The sequence below is a fragment of the Trachymyrmex septentrionalis genome, unplaced genomic scaffold, assembly GCF_001594115.1.
Source record: "Trachymyrmex septentrionalis isolate Tsep2-gDNA-1 unplaced genomic scaffold, Tsep1.0 scaffold6, whole genome shotgun sequence".
Taxonomy (NCBI): domain Eukaryota; kingdom Metazoa; phylum Arthropoda; class Insecta; order Hymenoptera; family Formicidae; genus Trachymyrmex; species Trachymyrmex septentrionalis.
Window position 1 is genome coordinate 2,289,856 of NW_017305778.1, and position 26,697 is coordinate 2,316,552.

The 26,697-nt window shown below is 30.6% G+C and overlaps 5 protein-coding genes across 6 annotated transcripts in view; 3 read left to right on the forward strand and 2 right to left on the reverse strand.

Moving 5' to 3' along the window:
* LOC108752350 (uncharacterized protein KIAA0930 homolog) overlaps positions 1 to 3,078 on the forward strand; it is a 9,174-nt gene extending 6,096 nt beyond the window's left edge. Inside the window, exons 6-9 of one of the 2 annotated variants that reach the window (XM_018493139.1) lie at positions 325 to 537; positions 935 to 1,552; positions 2,559 to 2,708; positions 2,936 to 3,078. In XM_018493139.1, coding sequence (XP_018348641.1) covers positions 325 to 537; positions 935 to 1,552; positions 2,559 to 2,708; positions 2,936 to 2,976 — 1,022 coding nt within the window. In that variant the 3' untranslated portion in view covers positions 2,977 to 3,078. The remainder of the gene's footprint in view (positions 1 to 324; positions 538 to 934; positions 1,553 to 2,558; positions 2,709 to 2,935) is intronic. The other variant, XM_018493140.1, reaches the window with a different exon arrangement.
* A 398-nt stretch (positions 3,079 to 3,476) lies between these two features.
* LOC108752268 lies at positions 3,477 to 5,980 on the forward strand. Its single transcript, XM_018492972.1, has 4 exons — positions 3,477 to 3,878; positions 4,808 to 5,072; positions 5,451 to 5,650; positions 5,894 to 5,980. Exons 1-3 carry the CDS (start codon positions 3,764 to 3,766, stop codon positions 5,581 to 5,583), a joined length of 513 nt encoding a protein of 170 aa, XP_018348474.1. The 5' UTR covers positions 3,477 to 3,763; the 3' UTR covers positions 5,584 to 5,650; positions 5,894 to 5,980.
* A 340-nt stretch (positions 5,981 to 6,320) lies between these two features.
* Positions 6,321 to 11,980, reverse strand: LOC108752239 (arylsulfatase B). Its single transcript, XM_018492932.1, has 8 exons — positions 11,760 to 11,980; positions 10,666 to 10,839; positions 8,839 to 9,051; positions 8,516 to 8,765; positions 8,186 to 8,365; positions 7,617 to 7,883; positions 6,747 to 7,020; positions 6,321 to 6,637 (listed from the first exon to the last, which is right to left on the reverse strand). Exons 1-8 carry the CDS (start codon positions 11,868 to 11,870, stop codon positions 6,469 to 6,471), a joined length of 1,638 nt encoding a protein of 545 aa, XP_018348434.1. The 5' UTR covers positions 11,871 to 11,980; the 3' UTR covers positions 6,321 to 6,468.
* Positions 11,981 to 15,397: 3,417 nt separating this feature from the next.
* Positions 15,398 to 20,688, forward strand: LOC108752207. Its single transcript, XM_018492884.1, has 6 exons — positions 15,398 to 15,421; positions 15,508 to 15,783; positions 17,034 to 17,316; positions 17,780 to 18,113; positions 19,218 to 19,584; positions 20,122 to 20,688. The coding sequence occupies exons 1-6, from the start codon at positions 15,398 to 15,400 to the stop codon at positions 20,686 to 20,688; spliced, it is 1,851 nt and encodes a 616-aa protein (XP_018348386.1).
* Positions 20,689 to 21,283: 595 nt separating this feature from the next.
* Positions 21,284 to 24,581, reverse strand: LOC108752208 (lysosomal aspartic protease-like). Its single transcript, XM_018492885.1, has 8 exons — positions 24,520 to 24,581; positions 23,834 to 24,072; positions 23,096 to 23,214; positions 22,814 to 23,019; positions 22,022 to 22,144; positions 21,793 to 21,937; positions 21,551 to 21,643; positions 21,284 to 21,445 (listed from the first exon to the last, which is right to left on the reverse strand). The coding sequence occupies exons 1-8, from the start codon at positions 24,579 to 24,581 to the stop codon at positions 21,284 to 21,286; spliced, it is 1,149 nt and encodes a 382-aa protein (XP_018348387.1).
* Between the last annotated feature and the right edge of the window lie 2,116 nt (positions 24,582 to 26,697).

Sequence of the window (26,697 nt, forward strand, 5' to 3'; positions counted from 1 at the left end):
ATCGGTGTTCACATGCAGTTAGTAATCTTTTAGGCAAACTTAGCGTAGCACTAGCACAGTGTTAAGAGTAGACGAAATAGCGAGAGAGATATAGAAATACAAGAGAAAAGAACAGATTCAGTTCTATCTTCACCGACACCACGAATCACCACCAACAACTATCACCACGACCACTACCACCACCAACTACTATCACTACACTCTAACTTCCTTCAAATCGCATCTGTTGCGAAAGATGACAGAAAACTAATGAACGAACAAACGAAAAAGTATCTTTTTATCTCTAATCACTCGCACGTGCCATGCCGGCTCTTTCCTTTGTAGCCGATGTACAGGATAGCAGCTGGGGCGGCCGGGGCTCACCGGGAAACCGCAGGAGTCCCCGATCGTTACGTCGACGAAGATCGCCATTGGCTCAGCAACAACTACAACAACACCCCGTCCACAACAAGCAACGACAACGTAATGCTCGGGAACGATCTGGAATGAATGAGAACTCGCCGATACGCAAGGAGACGATTTATCGCGAGACACACGGTGAGTGTGCTCGTTCGCGCTGAAAACGATCAGTCCGATCAGTCTCTCTTGTCTCTTGCCGATGCTCTCGCTTCTTGTGTAACTAGTAGAAACTCTGTGTTTAGTAGAAACTCCTTTCCGAATTAAAGGGTGTGTTATCGTGTTCCGTGTCCTTGAAACAAGCTTTGATAAGAATATATGTAACTACGAATAAAAAGACTTTTCTAAATATTTTTGTTTTGTCACTTGATTGAACTAAAGCCTTACGTGAATACAATGTTCAAGTTGCACCGAAAAAGGAGTAGTTTTAGATAAATGCACGGAGAACAAAGCGCAAAAAGAGACCGGGAACACGATCGTTTGTAGTCGCGATACGGGTGCAATCGCCGTCTAAATGACGACGTGGTTCTCGCGGCAGGTTTCCACACTCACCAGCAGAACAATCATCAGCAGAACCACCAGCACCAACACATTGAGGTGGGCAGCGAGATCTTAGTGCCGGCCGGCCGGTGCCTGACGGACGACAACGTCCGGCAGAAGTTAGACTCGGGCGCGATATTGGTGCACGGCAAGGAGGAACTGCCGCTGGGTTACGACGTGACTACCGCTACGGAAGACAATAACCGGAAACGTCGTCCATACAGCGCCGGACACCTGTTCAATCATCATAATGGTTTAGAGAACGACGACGAGGAACACCGGCGGCTCAGCGATGACGAGTTACTCAGGGTAAGACGGTCTGACAGCCGTCGTCGCCTGCGTAGCGCCGGTTCCGATCACGAGGACTACGCCTATGGACAGAACAAGAACAAGAACGACGAGATCAGAGACAAAAACGCGAACGCTCATCACGTGACGCGCATCAACGGCGAGGTCGTGTCGACACGTCGACAGAGCGCCACGTTACCCCGAAGACGACGTCGAAGGGCGCTCTCAGGCAGCTTCGCGGGTAACCCTTTACCCCCTCATCGAGTCACGCCGGACGGCACCGCGATCTACTACTGGTGCGAGCTCCCGCGCCGCCCCGGCTCACAGGGTAAATTTTTCCTACCCTTCCTGTGCCATCACCCTAACATACCTCTCTATTCCTTTACCCGCAACGAATGAGCAATCCACTGATCATCATTTCTGTTGTATTGAATCGTTGTAATGTAAACGTGTGTTACCTGAACCCAAAGCATTCGTTTGTGTTCATCAATAATTGTGTTTATGGGATGGTGAAACAGCAACGACTGTGATTGCACGCGATGCGGCGGAAGGTGATAATGATGGTGGTGGTTTGCAAAGAGTTTGTCTAGGAAGTGACTTTTTCGGTCATTTTCGAATGCTTGTAATGATTTTTTAATTTCACCTCCGATAATAAGCACGGTCATCAAAAGTAGGTAGATATAGTTAATTCATTTTGTGAACGTAATATTAATTCTATTTTTCAATACTCGCTTTCTGCAAGAATTCATAAAACATCTAGGTACTAATTCTTCTCAAAGTAAACGACAAACTCTTATGTGTGATTCATTTTCAGCGAATGTGGACCTCTCTGTGTGTAACTTGCATAATGTGATTTCTATACATTAAAAAAAACTATTTTCAAAGAGGTTTATCATTATACATTTTTCGAAAAATAAAAGCGAAAATTGATGTATCCTGATATTCCTTACTCTGGACGTTTTCTAGCAAGGACACAGTATAATACAATGAATTATTACATCATTGTTTGCTAGTTAAACAAGCATGAAATGATTTACTGTGTCCTTGCTGGAAAACAACCTCTATTTGCTCTCTCTATCTTGCGCATCTGTAATTCTTGTGCATAATCTGCAACATCATATACATATACTTGACATGTTCATCTTTTCCGCTGTGGCTCGTAACAACCTAACCAAAGGATGCATTTAATTTCCTACGATTTTAAGCTTGTGTCTGTTTCATTGCTCGAATGAATATCTATCCTGTACTCAAACAACCGTCCTGTTGTTGCAGGACATGAAATATGTTACAATCTCTGAGTTGGGTTGTAATTAATAATATTTCTTTCCTTTCAGAGTTGGATGACGGAGCGTATAATCCGCTTTGGACGATGAGAGGTTTTACCCAAACCTTCCATTTCTGGAAAGAGACGAAGCGAGCGCAGTCCGTACCTTTGAACGCCTTTTTAACGTACATTACGTTACCGTGGTGGAGCATAGCAAAAGGTAAAGCAAATCAAATTACATGAACATTTTTACTTTTTAATATCTTTATACTTTTTAATATGGAAAGTTTCTCGGCCACACTATGCTATTATTTAAAATCTTTTTTGTCTCTATTAATAAAACATGTTAGTATAATCTGGAACATTGAATTAATTTTGTCTACGTAATTCAAATATAATATAAACCGTTCAATCTTTTTCCTTCAGCCGCGATAATTTCTGTTACAGATATTCTGGATCACCGAGAAGGACCTATCTTAACATTTTAGCTGACAGTATAGTACATTTTAATTTTAATTTCAATACTTTCCTTTTTTTACTTTGTACGTATATCGACAATTGGCCCAAGGAATATAACAATGTATAGTTTACATAATAAATCAAATATTATTTACAAATTTGGGTCGTACTGAAAAGCAGTGTGACAACATTCTGTAATTCCCTTTTAATTAAATTTTACATGTCTTTTATTCAACTATTTATACAAATATCAAAATAAAAGGTAACATGAGATTAAAAATAGATAAGAAATTCCTTTATATGAAATTCAAATTTTGATAAGAAACAAATAAAAAGGATTAAAAAATAAAAAAAAATAGATTTAAAAAATAGATTCAAAAGACAAAAAAGAAAAGAAAATTATAATATCATTTTAATTAGCAGAGATATTAAAATTGCGTTTTCAGTTTTATGCTTTGCAATCTCTTATACATTAATATCAAATTTGATAATGAGTAACATAAATTGAATAAAATTAGTTCATCAAATGCATACGTATTTTAGATTACTGTGTAATCAGTAATAAATCTATAATAGTCAGGCAGGATACATCTAGTTAGGCACATCTAATAATCAGACAGGAAATATTCGTTCCGCATAGCGGAATTTCCTTTTCTATATTATCTTGCTAAGCCAATAGACATTTTGCGAACGAGATTTAAAACCGCACGTTGCCACTTCATCTTCCGACCGTTATAAATAAACAAAGAAGAAATTTTATAATGCTCATTATCTAATGATACGTCGCGTTAGAAGCAGTTTATTTGCGCATATTATATGTTAATCATGAAGTTTCTTACAGTAGTGTGTGCTTTAATGGCTACATGGATTTATGTCGAGAGCATGCGATTCACCGACGATGAATTACGTCCGCACGAGAAGGTGGCGACAGGTATTAGTTTGTAAAGTTTCTTTGAACCGTACTAAAATATTTTTTTATATAGAAGCTTCTAAAATTTATTCCCATCAATAGTGATTGCATCTTATCGATAGTTTCAGGCTGTATAACCAATATTTTTCGAAATTATATTTTTAATAATGTCTCTTAAATAATGCTACATGAAAGAAAGTTTATTTAGTTTATTTACGTAAGCAAAAAATATAAAATACGTTTTATTTTATTCACATATGTATTTTCGCATAATCAATATTGCAACTGATTAAATTTTATGTAAAAGCTTTCTCCTCGTATCTTCAATCTCATGTTATCTTTCAATTTTACGATTTATTATTACAATCTTACATGTGATAATGCACGATTGAAATGGATTCTATTTGAATTTTTTGTTCTAAAGAATATCGTTTTCCTCATTGATTTTATTTTTCATACATCTTGCATAATATATAAACACGTATATTACACTTTTGCGTATAAAATTATTTTTCTCAATAACACAACAGATTGATGATAAAATTTCTTTTATATCTTTTAGGTATTCTTTTTACAAAAGAAATTATTCTTTATTGTATCTACTTTGCAAAATATATAAATTATATATATAAAATATAAATAAAATTAATAATACAAAATTTTTATATACTAATAATAATATATAGATATTTTTATTACTAAGAGGAAAAGAAATCTAACAAGGTTCTCGGAAATCATTCTTTATTACGGAAATTATTAAACGAATTGATAATCATTGACCTCTTGCTTTACTAATAACTTACTTTACTAATAACAGTTGCTTACTAGTAATAACTCAAAGAGTTGAATATATAAGAGTGACTTATTTTCTTATTAATTTTTCAAGTAATTGCGGATAGAGAGATGATTTTTTAAAATAATTCTTGCGAATTTCTTAATTATACTTTTAGGATGTGCAGGAAGACGTATGCAATTGAATAATCGGATGAAAGAGGTAATGTGCGTGCCAAGGCACGCTATGGTAAAATTAATACCGCAACCGGGCTACACTTTTTATTCGAATTATGCTTCGGTGAAAAGATGCAGCGGTTTCTGTCCGAGGAATAAATCATGCATGCCAGTTCGCAAAAATGTTAGAAAGATCGCAGTGAGAATGGACGGCTATGACTCAAGCGAGTGTTATCATGTGTTGCTCGAGGAGCACACCAAATGCAAGTAAGATAGTATTTCATTCTGCTATTATGTTTCTTCTTCTAGGTGCTTAGTATTTGACAATTGATAAAAGAAGAAAATAATATAATCACATAAATAACGCATACAATCTTATATTTCAATTGTTTATTTTTAAGATAATTCGTAATTTTTCGAACTGGAACTTTAATTCTTTATTTATAGAGAGACAAATTTCAAATATATCAAAGCTTTATATTCTTTTCTGTAATTAAATTTTTGACAATTAGAATTTTCAGCAACTAAAAAAGCGAAAGTGTTTTAGATCAAAAGTGCAATTCTGTATAAAACAAATCCATTATCAATATTAATTTTTGTCTTATGTTCATTGTTGAAGAGAGAGAGAATATATGATTTTTTTAGATGTCAATGTAGCGTGACAGAAAATCATTGCAACATTTATCAGGTATATTCGGAAGATAACTGTGAGTGCGAATACATGAATAAAAGAGAGTGTGATAAAGAACGCCAGATGGTCTGGAATGAAAAATTGTGAAAATGCATTTGCGACAAGAAAGAAGAAATCTGCTCGAGTGGACTCGAATGGGTTCTTTCTCGTTACGGTAAAACAGTCACGAGGAGAACAAGTTCTTAAAGTTCATTCAGTAGCATGGATCGAAACCATCGAGCTTCTTTCGCTTTTATTCCTTGATAGCAATAATTACTAATAACAAATTAAACAAAATGACATATTTGCGATTTATGGTACTGAAAAACTTGTATGATATGTACGTAATTGATCTTTGAAGCGGTATTATATTAGCACGCGTAAAAATTGGCACATTATAAAGCACTTCATGTTTCAGATGCGCCCAAGTGATGGAGATGTATCAGTCAGATAAATCTAACATCGATTATATTAGAAATTTATAAGAAAATAACACAATGACAGGAAACCCTATTTTAATAACTCGAAGTATCAACTCAAAGTCACATTCGATAATAATTAAGAAATAATAGTCATCATTTTAATTTTTTTATTTCGATTTATTTGCTTATAATAAAGTTCTTTATATACACATGCATTCTTTTTTAAATATATCAAAATCACTGCTGTAAAATTACATTAACAAATTGAGCAATAAATTAACAATTGAGAAATAAAACATAAGGTCGATACATCGTCTTTTTATAAATAAAATAACATCTTTAATTTAGTATCGCCGGATATTTTTATACGATCTCTTGATAACATACATTTTTTAATGCATATAAATGAAGGTAAAAAACCAAAGGTTAAATATTTTTACAATTGTATAGATTTTTTCGCATATAAATATGGGCTAACATGGGCAGCATTTTACTTTCTGGTTTTATAAGAATTATATTTTACAAGAAAAGATGAAATTCTTGAAATTTTCGATCAATTTGAGAAAATTGATCAGGTTGCAGCGTTTACCATAACATTAATATAATCTCCGAAATTATTCCAAGTATGATCCCATAAATTCGGATCGCCTTTACTGTCCCACGGAAGATTTCCGGGCAGAAGTGCGCTACTGTTGAACTTCTTCAGTTCGTCCTGCAGTTTCCTGACGATCGTAGGAAACCTTTGATGTAAAAAAAAAAGAACAGGTTGATTACGAAGTTTATTTAAAAATTAAAATAAAATAAAATTTCTTAACAAATTATATCGAAATAATATCATATTTCACTCACTGTTTAACAAGATTATTGTCTTCGCAAGGATCCTGATAGATGTTGAAGAGGCATGCTTCCTCCAATGGTTTGCAGGTGGGCAAACTGTCATTTCGTGGCGGACACTTGATTAACGCGTTTTCACGCAACATCAAAACAACATCTGTAGTAATACCTAATCCAACACTGGCGATGGCATGTGCTGTTGTACTGCTAATCACTCCGTCCACGTCGTAGACCCATTCCCTACCAGATGGACCATACCATCCGTCCCATGCTCCTTTGTAAGTAGAGCCTATAGAAAACCGAGTTGAAATCAATATATACAGGGAAAGAACAATTTTAGAAATATCCAAAAATTTAGCTACACACAGATTTGAAAATAATTTTCCGGATAATTTTCCTATTAACATAATTATGTAAAACGATCAAGCTGATTGCTAAAATGTCAAAACTTTTTGTTGTACTGTTCATCATGCTTGAGTTTTCTACATCATTTTGGGACAGCAAAATTATTTTTTGATCTGTATCTAGCTAAAGTTTTAGATATTCTAGTAAAATTGTTCTTTCCATGTACGTATATATTTATCATTATTGCATATTTATATGAATTCTCAATAAGCAAGAAATATATTAAAACGTTTCAATAACATTGCAGTAACATTACGTTGCTGCAATATTGCTAGGGATTTATATTTTATAATATAGAGAATAAAGAAGAAATATGATATGAGATACGTTTGTTGTTCTCCCATACATCACAGAAGCTTTCAGCAATATTGCTGCAGTGTTTGCACTGTTGCTGCAATATTGCTGGACTAATCTATGTTGTACGGGACGATTCCCAAGTTTATATTGTTATAAAACAAAATATCTTAGTCCTTTTTTTACCCTGAATGAGCTTCCAGTCGCCGACTGTTATAGCAGACACACCATAAATATCATCAATATTATGAAGAACGTTCGCACGCGGTGACTCAGTATCTTCGCTAAGCGCATTCCACAGATCCATGCCATCGACAGTTAAGTTCAATGAATTACCACCAGCGGCTGTTATAAGTGTCGGCAGCCAATCAGTAATGTGTAACATCTGCCTGCTTACACGACCAGGTCGTACCAGTCTGGGTGACCATATTAATCCCGTACCTCTGACACCGCCTGCAATAACAGAATTAAAAAGATTATTCATTTAAGGATATTAAAAATAAAAAATGATTTTTAAAACGTGAATTTTTAAATTAAATCTTTATAAGATATTCAATAAAGTCCTAATTTCATGGATAATTCGAGAGTTCTTAAAAATACAAATACACTAATTACAAATACAATTATAAAAAGTATATAGATGGAAATAATTTTTTTTAAAGATTGCTAATCCAATAAAATTTGTTCGTTAATCAAAACGTTTTAATTGTGTTAAAAAATTTGCATCTAATTTATCAATAGTCAAATAAAATTACCTTCCCAAAGAGTATTTTTTACTCCTCTCAATGGCCAATTAGACGCTGCATTCAAATTAAATCCAGCGGCAGGCCCACCATTGTCCGACGAGAAGATAATTATACTATCTCGCAACATGTCTCTTTTACGCAGAGCATCAACTACTTGGCCCACGGATTGATCTAGTTTGCTTAACATACCTATAGCAAAATTTTATAATTATCAATCTGTTTCTCTTTAGTACAAATTTTTAGTCTTGTTGTATTTTTCCTAAAAATTTTATATATTTTCTACTTAATCAACAGTCTATTTTGTATTAACTCTCATTTATATCCTTTAAACATTTTTACCTGCAAAACGTCTCCGATTGTAATCAAAGATATTATTGAACTTAGCCACTTCCTCGTCTGGCGCCGGGAGCGGATTATAAGGATTTCCGGAGTGCACGGCCGCGTGGGCCAAGTATAGAAACATCGGTCGACTAGAGTTATGGTTATCAATTAATCTTACTGCCTCTTTCGTGAAAATATCCGTAGAATATTGACCGTGCAGATCCCATGCCGGTTGCATACCCCGTCTTATGTCCAACCCCCAGTAAGGCTACATTTTTATCATATTATTACATTAAATACGTAATAAAAACCATGCTTTTATTTAATACATAGTCGCTCACATTTTCAACGGCCGTGTGATCGAAATAATCATGATGACCTGTCCAGAAGCCAGTATGAGTATCAAATCCCCTGTAAGTGGGAGTATATTCCTTTTTGTAAAATCCTAGATGCCATTTGCCGACAATGTGCGTGCTATATCCAAGCTCACGCAAATATTCCGGCAAGAGTTTCTCGTGAAGTGGCAATCCTCTCGGTTCCGCACCTTTGAGAACCTGATTTATTCAAGTCGGAGTGTTGAACTAAAAATTCTTTTTTATAATAATATATACCGCTTTTTAACAAACCCGATTAAAAATCTTTATTAACCCTTTTGGAACGATATTGTTTTGTCATTAAAAAAGAAAAACAATTTTTTTTTATCGATTTTGCTAAAAAATGTCTTGAAAAATCTATCAATATATGTATATTCTGTCGATATACATCAGTATTATATGCCTGAAAAGGACAATTTTACTGAAATATTTAAAACTTTGACTAAAAACAGATCTGAAAATAATTTTTTAAATTGTTAGTGTAATTAATCTACATAATTATTAATATATATGTAGTTAACTATGTCAATTTAACCATCAATATTATGTAGGACACTCAAACTAGTTGTTAGAATGTTAGAATTTTATGCAGTATTGCTCATCATTTGAAATTTCTATCTATGCAATTATTTTGATGGTCTCACAAAATTACAGATCTTGAATTTTTGTTTATAATTGATAATTATATTTAAGAAAAATTTTAATTAAATCTATATAATTCTAAAACTAAGAAATTAACAAGGAAAGAACAGCTTTGCCGGAGATCTAAAAATTTAAATAGATTTGAAAAACAGGTCTGAAAATAATTTTGTTAAGCCATCCAAATAATTATATAGGATAATCTCTTTAACTGAGTTTGAATATCAAAACTTTTCGCAGCATTGTTTATTATATTTGAGATTTCTATGTAATTTTGAAAACGCTACACGTTTTCTTAGCGAAACATTACCGTGTCTCTGGATAGTCGAATAAAATTATTTTCAGATTTATATTTAGTTAAATTTTTTAGATACTTCAACAAAAGTGTTTTTTTTTTCCGTACATTTCCATTTTCAATTTTTAAGTGTAACTAGTCTGCACAGGGGGAGAGAGGCTTTACTCGAATTTATTTTATCAAATTTAATTTTAAAATGAACTTTGCAAATATGCAATATTTATCCTTTTAAAAGGATCAAGAAATGTTTTATCTAAAACGTCTCTTAAAAGATTTTTAGAGCGTTAGAAAAACCCTTAGAAATTTCTTTAATATAAATTAGAAGATTGCATGAAAGATGCATTATTCATTTAACGTTATTAATATCGTGACAGCAAGAGATGCATTGAACTGAATACGGTCTTTTGTTGGCTATATATGTAGATACGCGCGTATAGGTAGCGAAAACGCGAATGAAGTAGCAACATCTATCGCTTAGTATGATAATTTCCAATTGAACTATCCGGGTCAACATGACAAAAGAGAGTACAAATGCACAATATCCCCTTTTGTATTCTTCTGCAAATAGAACAACAACGTTTCCACTAATTGATAGCTCTTAATCGTATTTATTCATTGACAAGTGTAGCAGTTAAAAGAAACTGAACTATCGCCAGTAATAAGCAACTTGTAATATTTTTTTTTAAACCGAGACAAATTTAGAGCGAGTGAATTTGATCATATTTTAAAGTAAATTTACTTCAGAACCGCTTATTGTTCTCATTTGTGCTCGCGCGAATTTTCTATCTATTTTTAATATATTACGTGCATAAACTCTTGATAAAATATGAGAAAGTTGATGTTGCGAAAACAACACTTACGCCGTGCTGCATTCCAGTGTGAATGGGATATTTGCCTGTCATTAGAGCGCTTCTGGACGGTGTACAGATCGGAGTGACATAATATCTGTCGAGAAGCAACCCAGAGTATGCCAATGCATCGATATTCGGTGTTGGGATTTGACCGGAACCGTGAAAGCCAATGTCATTCCATCCCTGATGAAATAAGGCTAAATTTAAATGTAACTGTAACATTTCTTTTCAATTCTGTTTTATCTTAATTTAACATTTTTCCATATTTGTAACTTGTCTATTCTTTGTGATAAATTTGCATTAACTTACAACATCTTGTGAAGAAGAAGAGACATACAATATCCATTATTTTATTTATTCCTCAGTAAACACACTAACGTTATTTGTCGGGTCTTTTATAACAAAATGACATCTCTAATGTTATTTTGAAAATGCCAACAAATAATGTCAACTTGTTTACTGAATCCTAAAAAACCTATCCTTATAATATAATACAACAAAAATGTAGATGTATGTATATGTATTTACATGATATAATGTATATATTTATAGAAACATTGAGAAAAAGTTGTGATTAAAAATAAACTAAGAAGATTCTGATCATATTAATCAGAATTCTGATTATCTCAACTAGAATTTTAATATATTTAACCAGAAAATTCTGATTTGTCCATTTTTAACTAGATTTTCAATGCAATGAAACTTTTTCCAGAATATATGGAAAGTATCTCTCAAGGACAGGACGAGTTTAAAAAAAAAGAGATATTGCGGACTAACTTTGCGTCACTGATAAGTCTCCTACTAGTTAAATAGTAGTAATACTTTGCTTGCATAATGTCAAACTCATTATTGTTCTTCATTTATTTTTTATTTAATTCTTAACATTTTTGACATATCTATTTCTACGTCTTCCTAAATATACTTACAAATACACATAAATAAGTAGTAAACAGAAGTTATCTCGCCTGACAAAATTCTCAATTTGTCAATAAATAAACTCTCAAATTCTCATTTTATTTTTATTTATTTTTTATCAATTTGTTATTTCTGAAGTATCTTGAAGCCTGGATTTAATTTATCGCAAATCTCGAAAGATAACTTGCCAAATCGTCTGCTAGGATGAAGATAATATGTGGTTGCTTCGCCGAAGTTGCATAGACTGCGAGCAACAGGATCAGGGACAATGTCCTCTGCACGATTCCTGGTGGATGCATTGTTTCTGCTCCTTTTGGGCCAGAGCGCGTCGTACGTTCCCCGTGGAACCGGTTCGCGATTCCTCCTTAAGAATGCGAAATAGATCTCAAACACGCCTGCGACAACCGACTGCTCGGAACTATCTTCTTCGCTCCAGCTCTCTTTCGTCTTTTCCCGGATGCGAATAGTGGGGAAACCTCCCACCTTGAAGAATCATCTTCGCTCATCTCGCTGTTCATTACGATGGATGTGACGGTCTTCTCACCGTTTAACTGGTCATCAATTCTCTCGCGCCGCGTACGTGATCGCGTTACGTCTGCGAATTAAAACTGTCCGGTATCGCACGATACCGCTGTGTTTCGTATTTCTCGCGGACTCCGACCGCATAACTGATCTCATACTTGAGATTCCTTGATTTCAAATTTTTTGAACCGAACTCGTGAACTGATTGAACATCGTTAATTCAATTTCTCGTTAACATGTGTAACGCGTTATCCATAATGCGATAAAATATTTAAATTTTATTTTATATAAATTATTTGTTAAACATTTAATTTTAAAATATTTTTCAATGAGAGTAAAGCAAGTTGGAAAGTAACATGAAAATTTATGCTAGAAGAATATTTTATAAATTCGATTTTGTAATTTGTACTCCAATAATAATACTTTGCTTTTTTATAACATAAAACACAAAATTATTACACAATGTTTCCATTTATTTCGAAAGGATATTATAACGATCTCCCTTTGTCTGTAAATTAGGGAGCGTTAATATTTACACATAACAAATTCCAGCGAACTGTCATATTGTATTATCTTCTTTTATCAGAGATAGGTAAAAGCGTGAAAGCGACAAATCGCACTTGTCATCACGTGATTACTGTGAGAAATAATGGAACAAATACATTAGCGTGAAAAATAAGAAATGATTGATACATAAAAATATATAGAAGATATTTATTCAGACAAAACAAATGTGAATTTTATGACACAAAATTAGATATAATTTATCAAATATTTTTTTACATTTCTAAAAAATAATAATTTTATAGTTATATATAATTATTTATATATAATTTTATTCGATAATATTAACAACGACTAAAATTACTTTATTGCTTTAAATAAATTTGCGAAAATAGAGTTATATCATATTAGAAAAAATGCAAACTTTTCTATTTTAAAAAAGAGAGAGATAAAATTAAATTAATTTGTTTACAACAATATAAAATATCTTTTTTAATGTATAAACGTAATTTGAATAAGTATAAAACAAAAGTAAAAGTAAAGTCGAATATTACGCGAAAAAGGTATATGGATTATATACGAGTAATTGTGCAATGAATACAGACTTACATAAACAGTGCGTAACGAAGAGAAGTTAAATATCTTTCAGTCCGTTCAATCGCGTTAAACTCTATTGTCGCGTTAGATTCTATTGTCGCTTAACTCTTTTATTACACCGAGACAACACCGACAGATTCATTCATCGTATCACGTATACCAAAGAAGAGTGACGTTACTGCAGTTATTGTTTCTTTCGACATTATAATATCTTATGTAATAACAGGTTGTCAAATTTAGTGCTATATTATTTACCTAAATGGACAGAAGAGAGAAAGAGAGAGAGAGAGAGAGAGAGAGAGAGAGAGAGAGAGAGAGAGAGAGTAAAAATATTACGAAAGTAAAAATGTGACACGCGCTTATGTAAACATGATAGATCATGCTGATAAAAATAAAAGAAATTTATCTCTTCATAAAACAATATTGTGAAGCAAATCCAACATTCAATCATTTTCCATCAGAACGGTGACGATTTCATAGTGAAAAAAAACATGTCGAACATATCTATGTATGTTTTGCTCTCGTTATTAATCGTAAGTGTGTCTTCTCACCGTTTTATTAATAACACATCGGCAGAAGAAAAATTTACCTACGAAGATGTAGTCACTGCAATGGTAAGATAAATTTCCGAGAAAGTATATCTAAAATGCTGGTCTTAATCTTAGGTCTATAATCTTAGATTATATTCTGAATAAATTATTTATATTATATGTATATAATAATAAGCAAAAGTTCCCACTAAATAGATTTTTAAACGAAGACAAAAAAGTTTTAACTAATATTGGGTATAAAGATATATCATTGAAAAAATAATATAAGAAAAATGATCACTATTTGTTGAATATGCGTTTATTTAAAGGATTACTAAAAATTTGTTCAAACCCCAGTAGCACATGTTAGTTTTATATATTATGTTTCCTAAATGTTTGTAGAATGTTAGAAGCTTATTATTTTAGGAATAAACGTATATGGACCAAAATTTTATTTTAGGAATACGTATATGAACTAATAGACGCTACTTTGAAAGTTTTCGGCCAGCTTAATTGTTTTGCAAGAAAAATGAACATAGTATCTTAAAATAGTTTTGTGATGTTTTAATTAAGATTTATCATTAACCCAGATAGTAACGTGTCTGTACTGTTGCTTACTAAGTATGCATTGCTAAGTATATCAAGCTATCAAAATTGCAGTAACTGAGACCTCATTTGCTGGCAATTTGATGCCTTCACGATATGCCGGTAGTTTGTCGACAACTTTAAAATCGTCCTCATCAAAATTCATACTATTATCATCATGTTGCCATAATAATATGCATCATACAATGCTATCATATTGTTGACAATATAAGATAACATTGATGCAGTTATCTTGCTGTTAAACTGCTGGCAATACATATACATTGTTGCCTGTATGTTGCTACAATGTCAGTATATTCAAAATCGTTGAAGACAAATCTATGATAAATTGCTAGCATCATAAGCAGATTTATGCAATTTTGCTCAATTCGAAACACGCTTTGCTGAGAATAGTCATGCCTTTTGCAATAATAACAGCGATACAATAACGAGGCATAAATTTAATGGATTACAATTACCTATATGTAAAAGTTAAAGTGAAGATAAAGATACATATAACCTTTTCGAAAGTTTAACCCTTTTTTTTTAAATGACCTTTATATAGTCACTTTATATAGTTATAATTCCTTTAGTTTTTGCTTTATAAGGAAAATATAAAAATCCTTTTGATCGAAGATTTTTGCATATCACTATAGTATGCAATAGGGAATCATATTCGTATTTTAAAATCATTCAAACCATTTCTTCTTTTATTAACGCTGCACCAATAATGCTTTTTTTAAGGCACAGTCGATTTTTTTATTGTGAATCTTAAGAAAATAGATGATGGGATTTACAGTATTGCTTCTTAAAAAACTTGATAAATGTTGAGAGTATGTACAAGGATCAATTGGAATGTAAAAGAATTTTTAAATTCATATAACTGTTATGAATTTTTAATTAATATCATGTTTTTTTAGAACTCTTATTCGTATTTAAATTTGTAAAAATAAGTAAAATACAATTTGGCTTCAATTATGATAAAAGTTTATTAATGATTTCACAAATATACCAAATTTTTTTAGATTTTAGATAGTCGTAAACAATAAAAAATTTATTGTAGACCTCAATGATCCGGGTTACAGACAATGATCGAAAATTTTACATTGCCGGTGAAAGGTTAAGGATACAAAAGCATTCAATTAAAAACGTTCTACGTAACTTTCTTTTTTATTGAGAAATCGTATTAATTTCGTAGGTCACAATTCTATACCGATGTCGTCTAAAAGAATCAGAACTAATTTTACTATTAGGTGGAGATTATAATGAATTTCTTAGACAAGCGTTCTTTGCTGGAGTACCAGTAGCTTTAATAGGGGAGACAAGTCCTCAATTAAACGCCCTGAATAAGTTCGCTTTAACAAGATATTCCTTCAAAACGTATGTGAGCTACAACTTTATCCATTTTCTTCGGAAATCGGACAACTTCGTGTTAGTGGCATCTTCCCAGCCCATGTTGCGATCCATTTTACAGGTAAAAATAATATATTTATGATATAAAACTGTTTTTAAATTCTTATAGAAATTTTACACACATCTTTTTGGAACTTGTATACACGGTCTGTCTAAAAAGTTCCGCGACAAGAAGAGAATTTTTTTTTAGAGTTTACCTTGAAAATATGATAGTCATGGGATATTATATTTCGAAGAATTTTAATGTAAATCTCTCTCATTTATTAATAAAACTATAATGAGATATCAAATAAGTTTGATTAATTTTACTGAAGTGCATTATAAAAATCTTTAAAATATTGTATTGTATTACAACTATCATATTTTCAAGGTAAATTTTAAAAGAAAATTCTCTCCATGTGGAGTTTAAAAAATCGGAAAAATTTAAAAAAATTGTTTTATTTTTACATAGTTCTACATAGTCTTCTTATAACTCAATACATCGATTATAATATTCAACTTATAACTTTTGGAAACTTTTTTATAGGTTTCTTTTGAAATTCTCTTTAATTTTCGCATTCACCCTAGCTTAGATATCTTTTAAATCGTCGTAGCGTTCTCTCTTCATGTGTAACTACTTGAGTTGAGGAAACAGAAAAAAAGTAAACGAAGCTAAATCAACTATGGAGAGTGATGAAGCATAAGAATTTGTTTTTATGCTCAAAATTGGGTCACAATTTCAGTCGTGTCACGCAGCAAAAAAATCTCTTTCCTTCCATTGATTTTTAAAAAAGGATTCAATGTGTTCGATCAGACCATTGGAAAGAAAGAGATTTTTTTGCTACACAACGCGCCCGCCCACACGGCTCGAATTGTAATCCAATTTTTAACACGAAAACAAATTCCTATATATAAAATATTGTATTAATTCTATATAAGTATTTGACTAATTTAAATTTTCTTGTTGGAAACAAATCTTTTTCTAAAAATTTGACTTTTTTCATAAGAATATTAACCTTACAAAGGAATATTCTTTGGAGAACTGTGGCTGAATTATTTCTAACTCTATTGGATAACCAAAAAGAGTTGCTCCATATAAAATGTAGTACACAGAACAATAATAAAAAACAGCAGTTTTTGGTTTTTTAAACTTTTGCGATAAAAAAATATATATGAGTAATCTTTAAAAATTAATGAATATCCATTAATTAGAGAATACTCAAAATACTTTAGGTCTAGAGTGATTCTACTATTAACTGAAGGTTAATTAGTTTTGTTTTTAAGTAAAAATAATATAATAGTATCGTCGTACCATTCATATTTTCATTACAGAGAACAAAAGATTCACCGTGGGCGAATCCGGATGGATTTTATATTATAGTTGATAAAGAAACTGAAACACGAGGTTGTATAAACGCTCGTTTATTTCTTTGGACGGCATGGAAATATGACTTGCTCTCTGTTATATTTCCATGCATCGATCCATACGAAGGAATTGTGTATTACACATTTAATCCGTATTCTAACAATACGCCAGCGGATTGGAATGAAGTAGGCCGCATGAAAGGACGAGAGGGTCATCCTTGGATAATGTTGAAAAGAAAATTTGAAAAGGGTAACTTTTTTACGTCTGATGAAACACATTATAAACGAATTAACTTTCGAGTTCCCTAATGTAAAAGGAAATTTTATCTTTACTTATATTACATGAATTTTATTTAAAAAATTTTTTAAAATATTACGTTGTCCTATAACACATTATTAATTACACTCGAGTGTTACAAATATAAAATACACATATAAAATTAAATACTTATATAATGATTTGAAATTTTAATTAAACTTAAAAAGACTTAAAATTTTACGATATTAGAAAAAATAATTATAGCATTATAAGATCTAATGCATGTTTCCATATAGATGTATTAAAAAATAAATTGTATTAGAATTAATTAAAAGCTAATAAGCAATAAATGTTCCAAGACAAAAAATCTAGTAATATTGTTTGCACTATTTTGCATTTTGAAGCACAAATCATTTTTAAAGAATTTATATGACAATCATTGTATTTTCTTTAGAAACAGAGATGTGCAAAAATCTGAATTTCGATAAAACGATAACTTTGCAAGGCTATAAGGTCCGATTGAACGTCGTCGAAATGGAACCGTATATAAAAATCGATTCGAGTTTATCGGATGAAAAGAAATTTCGCGGCGATAATAGCGAAATCATCAAGATATTATTATACAAATTAAAAGCGTCTCTGTCAATCAAGATTTATAACGGCAGTATCTACGGACTCGGCGGTATAGGACCGAATGGTACTTTAGAGGGTTTGATGGCTCCTTTGAGCGACGGCAAAATAGACATGGGCATGAATACGAGACGCTTGTTTATATTGTGGAAAACCAGGTAAAACAATAATAAATGAATTAAAGGAAGATCTGCAAAGGAGAATGTTAAGTTAGGGCCGTTTTCGGCCAAAATAAAAAAGTTTCGAGATGTACAAATTATACATCATATTATAGTACTTAAGTGAAGTTGAATACATCACTTATTTTGGGGAAATGTCGAAAACAGGAGAAATTATAATCAAAACAAATAAATCTATCATATTTATTGAAAAAATAAGAAAAAGTAAGATAAGAATTGAGTAATAAGAATTGTATTATTTACAAAAGCTTCTTTTTAAGAAGAGAAATTCTGCAAGACGTACAATTTGACGTCATAATTGTATAACACTATAAAACTAATAACTACTGTAGATTCACCGTAGTACAATTTTATTATAATCTCTATACGTATACCAAAGACGTAGTAAGAATAGAATACACGGACATATTACTAGACGCTTTTAACTCTTGTGGGAATCATTTTATCCTATTGTTTAACAAAAAGTAAGAATAAACGATGATCGCATTACGAGCGTCAATTGGAACGCAGCTCTAATAAAATATGAAAAGCAACATTATTGTTTTTTTTTAATACTTTTAATACCTTCGGTATGCGTTACTATTGTCCTGAAAAAATGTGTAGTATTTATTGAAAAATTCTATGTAATCACTTTTTCAAATCTAAATCTCTGAATTTTAAAGGCGAATTTTCCTATGAGTCTGATGTTTCAAGATAAACGATATACCATTCTAATCCGCTTGAGTAACCGTTTAATATGATATATAATATAATTTGTATATCTCGGAACTTTTTTATTTTGGCCGAAAAATGGCCCCAACTTAACATTCTTCTTTAATTTTTTTTTATTTGAAAAAGAAAAATCGGTTTTTATGAATTCAAATCTAAGATAAAACTCTCTTATGGCAAATGTATGAAAAAATAGTCAAAATTTTTGAAATTTTATAGCTGATAATTGTCTGGTGCCGACGTCGTCATAATATAATATCTCATGATAAATAGAATATTTAATAAATAATAATAATAATAATAAATAAATAACATTTATATAAAGATTATGCGTGGAAGCCTCAAGAATATTATCAAATAATATTTATCTTTCAGATATACATATCCCCATACAAGAACAGGTATCTGTGTGATAGCTCAACCACGTTCAAAAGTCTCCCAATATACCAAGTTGATAAAGTTCATGTCACCAGAAGTGATAGTAGGAATAGTCATAATGTGTCTGTTGGCTTATGCATTATTCACGAAGAGCGAGGGGTACATAAAAGCCAGCTTACAGGTGATAAGACTTGTGATCTGCGTGGGAATTTTACATCCACCAAAAATTAGTTCTACTAGAATATTTGTATGCATGATATTGATTCTATTTCTCAACATAAATGCTTTATTCCAAAGTCACCTGTCGGCATTGCTCACCGTGCCGATTTATTACCGCGATATTGACACTATAGAAAGTCTTAAGGTAATAATAAAGTTTCATTTTATTGTTCGCTTTTCACATACACGACGACAAATCTAAATATTTATATTTATTCATATTACTTATAATCAACATAAACTAAACGAAAACAAAGTCATCTTTTCCTATCTTTTGTGAGGTAGAAACAGAGTTCTGTAAAAGAATAGCAAATATCGAATGATATCTTTTTAAATAAAAAAGAGAAGATTTTGAAGCTAATGGCTTTAACAATATCGTTTTTATTTTATTACAACTTCAAATGTTTTAAATTTTATTTAACAGACAGATCCCTTTAATACAATAATAAAAGCTATTTTTCTCTTAAAATAAAATTATTGATGCTTGATAGCACGACATCACTAATCGATAATATGTGATATGTGTGTATGTAAATATTTATTTATATTTTTGACACACACACACACACACACACACACACATATGTATAATATTAAATATATTATAATACATTTGATATAACATATATGTCAAATATAATACAATATGTTTGATATTTGAACTATCTTTGTCTTTTTACAGAAATCTAGATATATTATATACGGACCGCCTCAATTTAAACTATTATTGAACGAACCTGTACTGGAATCACGCTATGTGGAGGTCACGTATGAAGAATGCAAGAAATTCGTAGAAAATTCGACGAACGCTGTGTGTTTGGGGGACTGTCACCATTTGTACTACAGAATTAAGGACCAAGACCTTATTAGATCGAAAAAATTGTTAGAATTGACAAAATCATATGTCACTCGCGAAGATTGGCCATTGTACCAACGGGTGAACGATATTATTCGACACATGGCGCAGGCCGGCTTAATCGAAAAATCCCAAGCTGACTCTGTCATAGAAATTAGACACGAGAGATTTAGGAATAATACAAAGAAAAAAGGCTTTAAAGTGATGTTGCTGAAGCAGCTTGCGTTCAGCTTTTATTTTCTCATCATGGGATATACTTGCGCCACTATAGTCTTCATATTGGAATTGATAATTGGTCAATCGGTTTGTAGATCTGAGAACCAAATAGGAATCAAAAAGAGTACGGGAAAGAAACTAAAAACTAGACAAACGACGAAATTCCAAAAATGTTAGCTTGAAATTAAGAAAGCGATTTTATGCAGAATTTATTTGAAGCTTTTTTTATATAGATTAAATCTTGCGAAAAAGATAGTAAAATAATATAGTGCACACTTTGCAGAATGTTTAACTATTATTAATTATGTATTTATTAGTGTGATATAGTATCTTCTCTTATGTAATCATGGAACTTGTATTAAGATAAATTTCTTCAACTTGCAAGCGAATTTTATACGGAAAATATAATTCTCATACATGCATTGAAATCACATTTGATTATCTTTTTCTACTGTATTTATTTAGCAATATCTAGTCCAAGTGAGATTTTCAAAATATGTTTAAAATACAAATTTGCAATATTAATATACATAATATTATATGAAATAATAGGTTCTAAATCATTAATAAAAATAATGTTGCACATCTCTGTTCTAATTTTCTAAAATATAACATACGTATTTATCTAACTGTATCGCTTAGATAATTGCAAACAAAGAATTTCAAGATAACACCCATAAGAATCAAGAGTCAATTTTTTTTTAAAAAAACTTTATTCAATTATTGTCATTTAAATCTTCTATCATTTAACAGTAACATTTTAAGAAATTATTTATCTTATAGGGGCGAATCCCATTTGATTTTTCCCCATGTCGAATTTTATATAATACCGACGGAGAAATAGATTGCCTAAAATCCACGTTGGACCGTCCTTATCCAAAATATTATTATCTTCGAAGGGGCTCATACAGATTGTGGTATAGCTTGACGTGGACTGCAATGAATTAAATACGTTATGATATTTCTATGTATTCTAAAGCAAATTTAAAGCATTATTTAAAGACACGGTAATGTCTCGGCGCTATTTAACAATATTTACCTTAACCATATAGTCTTCGCTAGTAAGTTCGAATACTTTTCCACCTATGATAAAATAGAGATCGGGCAACTTATAAATCTGTTTGCAATCCACCTTTAAACGAAACTAAGTATTATCAATTCATATCTATTAATATAACCAGTAATATATAACTATTTATTATTACAATAATTTATGTCAGTGGTTTATTTAGTATTATTAAAAGAGAATTACTATTGCAAGAAATGTCATCTATTACATACAATATTAGGATCGGTAAGACTAATAGTTCTGATATATTTATTAATAACTGCGATAGCAGATGGCGGTCCAGATATCCGGAAGTTGCTCGAATCGATAATAGCTTGACAGTCATTCTCGCATAATATATTATTTCCTAATTGAACTCTAAAGTACGATAGCATTAAAAATTAACTAACATATAGCACGTGATTAGCATATGTAAGTGTAATTTAAAAAATAATCACGTACCTATTCATGTTAAATTGCCAGTATCCTTTGCGAGTAACATTAACATTTGTCAATTTGTCTATATAAAGACTGTCATCGATATCACCAAGTATTAGTTCACCAACTTCTACAGATGTCGGGAGTCTATAGATTATACATTATTTAATAAAATTGATCAAATAAACGAGCAATTAATTGGATCAAAGAAACTAGTTTATTAAAACATCAACAAATAATTAAGTAATTTCAGTAATTTATTAATAATTTATGCATGGAATGTTTCGATTATATTAAGTCTTCTTCAGCCAAATAATTAAGATAGAGCAAATATAATCAATATAGCCAAGAGGAAAATTGAAAAATGCAAATATCTAACAATAAGTAACTAAAATATGTATATACACGTCTATGCTATGTGTAATATAGCACATAGACGAAAATTATTGATCGCTGAATATAATAATCTATGTGCGATTGTCACAGCTAAACAATGTCATAACTACCTTGCTCTTTACAATAAAAAATAAATTAAAAGTTTAGAAATAAATTAAATATATAAAATTCCTACAATTAAAAACGTTGGAAAAATCAATATTATAATAAAGGTAAAAATCGATCATAAAGCCACATCATAAGTTGGAGTTAATAACACATTAAACAATATATTTTTTAATATAGAAAAATATTTCTAATGTAGAAAACCAAATTGTTTAAGTAAAAAAAATGTTGACAATTAAATCTCTTAACATTTAACGATAACTCCCTGAGAAGACATTAATATAGACGCACGTAACATATACGAAAAATACATACTCTCTCTTCATATAGATACTAAAAATAGGTCGTAACAACAGACCTTGTTGAACCATGTTAGTAAGAACGGGAATTCCTGTAGCTGATGTGGAATAACCCAATCCCAGGATTCCTTGATAATTCGGGCTAATCGGTAATCGCCCTTTATAGTTTATTGCTTCTCCGAATGTAAGATTTTGAATAGCAATTGGGTTAATAAAACCGAACTACAAAAAATTAATATATTTTTAAGAAAACTTTCATAGATTAAAATTGTGGTTAAGTGGAATTTGCTTGACTCACATACGCTATATCAGTAGATAAATATCCGGAGATAGCATTACCATTGTATTCAATATCGAATGAAGTATTACTTGGTATGTATGTCGTCGATTTGCTATTATCATAATTCATATTTGAATCTATAAAAAGAAGTTCTTAAAAACATAATATTTAATAGAAAGAGAGAGAGAGAGAGAGAGAGAGAGAGAGAGATAGACGCCAAAAATTAATTTTATTCCGTTAATTTAAATATACGTATTTTTAACAATATTTTGAATTAAATAATTTATTTATATCTTTTGTTACAATATGTGAGTTGTACCAAATACTACTTGTATCTTTAGAATTAGCGTGATATATGTCAAATAAACAGCATGTTATTATAAAACTCAGTTCCATAATATTTACGTAAGAAAGACTTTAACATTTAAAACTTAAAAATTTTACTTGGGATTTGTTCAGAAACGCTATCAGAATGCCTCAATACATCGTTTTATCCTTGTTGCTTATCCAATATCAAACGAGAATAAGATAATACATCCAGGTAACGTTTCCGAACGCAGCTTTGGAATGTAGATGGAAAATAATTAACAATATTGCATTATTTCTATTATATATTTTTACTTTAACTCAATCATTAAAATAAAAAATGTATTTAAAATTATTTTCATATGTAAAAATATAATATTAATAGATACAAATATATTAGTACAAATAATAAAATATCAAAGAAATAAATAACAATGTAAAAATACTTACAGCAAACAGGAGTATTACTATGGCAGTTTTTAGATAGTATCCAGAAATTTGAGGAATTAGTGTCAAAAAATACTTTAAAATATTGTGGATAAGATCCAATTGATATATAGCCAAAAAAAGAATTTTCGTGATCATCTCGCAATTTTATTCTTATAACAAGACTTTTCATATCCGAACGACTTTGTCGATGATTGATGTCAATCGATCTTCGAGTAGAGTCTGTCTCGTACAGCGGAGTTCTTGAAGCATCAAGAAAATTTAATTATATTTTACGTATATATGTAGTATCATATATTCGAATGTACAAATATATAATATACGAATATCATAGAGTGTATGTTACGTACAACTTTCAAACAAATTTATTATCTTCAAACACCACTTATTTTTAAAAACTGTTATAGTCGCAACATTTTGGTATTAAAAAATAAATGCTATCTGTTTATCTATTTACGTATCGTATGCTATTTAGCTATTTTAAATAGAAATTATTTCTTTCGTGACATTAATATAAGTTAAGACATGATAAAATAGTTAAGACATAATATAAAGAAGATAAGAACATAATTCCCAAAAAAATTCTTCAGAAGCATTTCTTTACTCTGACACAATGATCGTTTTTTCTATAAATTTATTTTAATTATTGTTAAAGTATTCATCGCGAGTTAACGTTTATATACGCTCACCTTTGCAATTCTGCGTTGATCAACACAGAAAGTATCGCTACCGCCATGAAAAGTTGAAACATGTTTCTCAATTGCCTGATTGAGCTACAATAACCAAGAAGATTCTAAAAACGTGGTAATTCTCTTTCGAATCTGTTCATAACATTCGGTTTATATAGCTGAAGTACGTGTTTACGTTTACGAATTTAAGAGAGCGAGAAGGACAACAGAAAGAATGCTTAAAGAGTTCTAAAGTAATCCGATGCGTCAATTTTAAAAGTAACGCTTCGAGATTGGCTAATACAAGAAGTTTGCGATCTGCGATTCGCGTTCTTATGTAAATTTATAATAGGTTTATTTAGAATTCTTATGTTAATATATTTTCGATTAAAATTATCAAAAATTGGATTAAATTATCAGAAATTATATTATTTCATTATATTCATTCATTATATTCATATCTTTATATAGCTGAAACGAATGTTAAACTTCTCGTACTTGAATCGCGCAGTCACATACGAAGAGTATACTGCAAATGTGTATAAAGTGACTTCAATATGTATGTGATTAGTTTTTCACATAAAAATAGATTTACATATTTAAATTCGTAGTATAGTGTCATTTTTACGAAAAATTAAATTATATATAATACATATATTAAAGTCACTTTGGTAAATATAGAATAACGAAAGCAGCTCCGATTCTCTTGATCTTGGCATATATTGTGTCCCTCCAACCGTCGCTCGTCCTCCGTTAAAAAGTTTGTAACAAAAAAGTTTTATTTACTACTTTACAAATAAATTTAGCACTTCAAAAATAAATTATTTTATAATTTTTTTTATTTTTAAAACAGTTAACTTGTTTGTAAAGCAATGAATTTGAAAAATAGTAAATTTGTTTGTAAAGTAATGAATTTGTGTTTTTAAAGCAGTAACTTAGTGTTTCTACAAAGTCACTGCTTTAAAAATAAAAAAGTTGCTTCGCATGGAAGTCGTGCGCCCTCGACCAGGAGGAGGGGGGAGAGTGGGATGAGAATCGTTTTGCGTAGAAATAAGGGAAAGTATAAACTAGTATTTAATACTGTATATGTACTATATAATAGAAATAAAACGTTATTTAATAAATTTTTTTTTAATAACTTTTTGATGAAGGACGAGCGACGACACAATGTCATGAATTTATTGAAGGTCACTCAGGTTCATGGCCTTGACAACATATGTTCTTCTTTTATTATTATAGAGAAGTAGCACTATATATTAACATTATATTAAGATCAGTTTCTGCAACTTACAAACAATAAGCGCTCTAAAATACTAGTTTTTATATGCATCAAAATAATTCTTTTAATATCTTCTTTCGCAGTATTTAATTTAGCATTATCTACAATAGTATTTAGTTGATGTAAACTTTTTAAATACGCGCGTTTGAAGTATAAAGGTACAAAGGAAGGTAATAAATATAGGAATCAATGTTCTATAAAATTTATCTCAATTCGCTTATTGTTGTCATTTAAATTTTTCAACATTTATTTGTATAAAATTCTGAAAAAATATGAACGTCTGTATTGGCGAATCCAATTCGATCGTTCCCCTTGTCAAATTCGGTATAGTACCCCGATAAAGAAATACATTACCCAAAATTCACATCGATTTCTTATATAATATATGCTCAGATCCGCCTTCTCAAAAGCGCTTATACACTTTTTCTGATTATTTTGTTCGAGCTATAACAAATTGAACGCAGCATGATATTTCTATTTTTAAATAATTTAAAATGTCATTTGTTGATATTTATCTTAAGTAATGAGATACTTTATTAATTACAGTGATTTCGTACATTTGTTATCAATTTTTTAATAATTATATTTAAAACATTTATTAAGAAAATAAATACGTTTTTTATTTTATGGAAGCTATAATATTTGATATATTTCCAATCTTATTGTTTCCAATTTTATTAATATTTGATATGTTTGTATTTGGCTCATACTTTTACTCTTAAAAAAAATAATACTAAATTTAAAACAATACGTGTGTAAAAAAAAAGAAATTTGTTTGAACTAAAAATTGCATAAATTTATATATTATTAGGAAATATTATTAGGCACAAAAAACTTCCTTGATCGGATATAGCGTTTTACATTTACATTTACATATATGTATGAAAAAAGAAAATTTATAATATATAAAATAATATTTT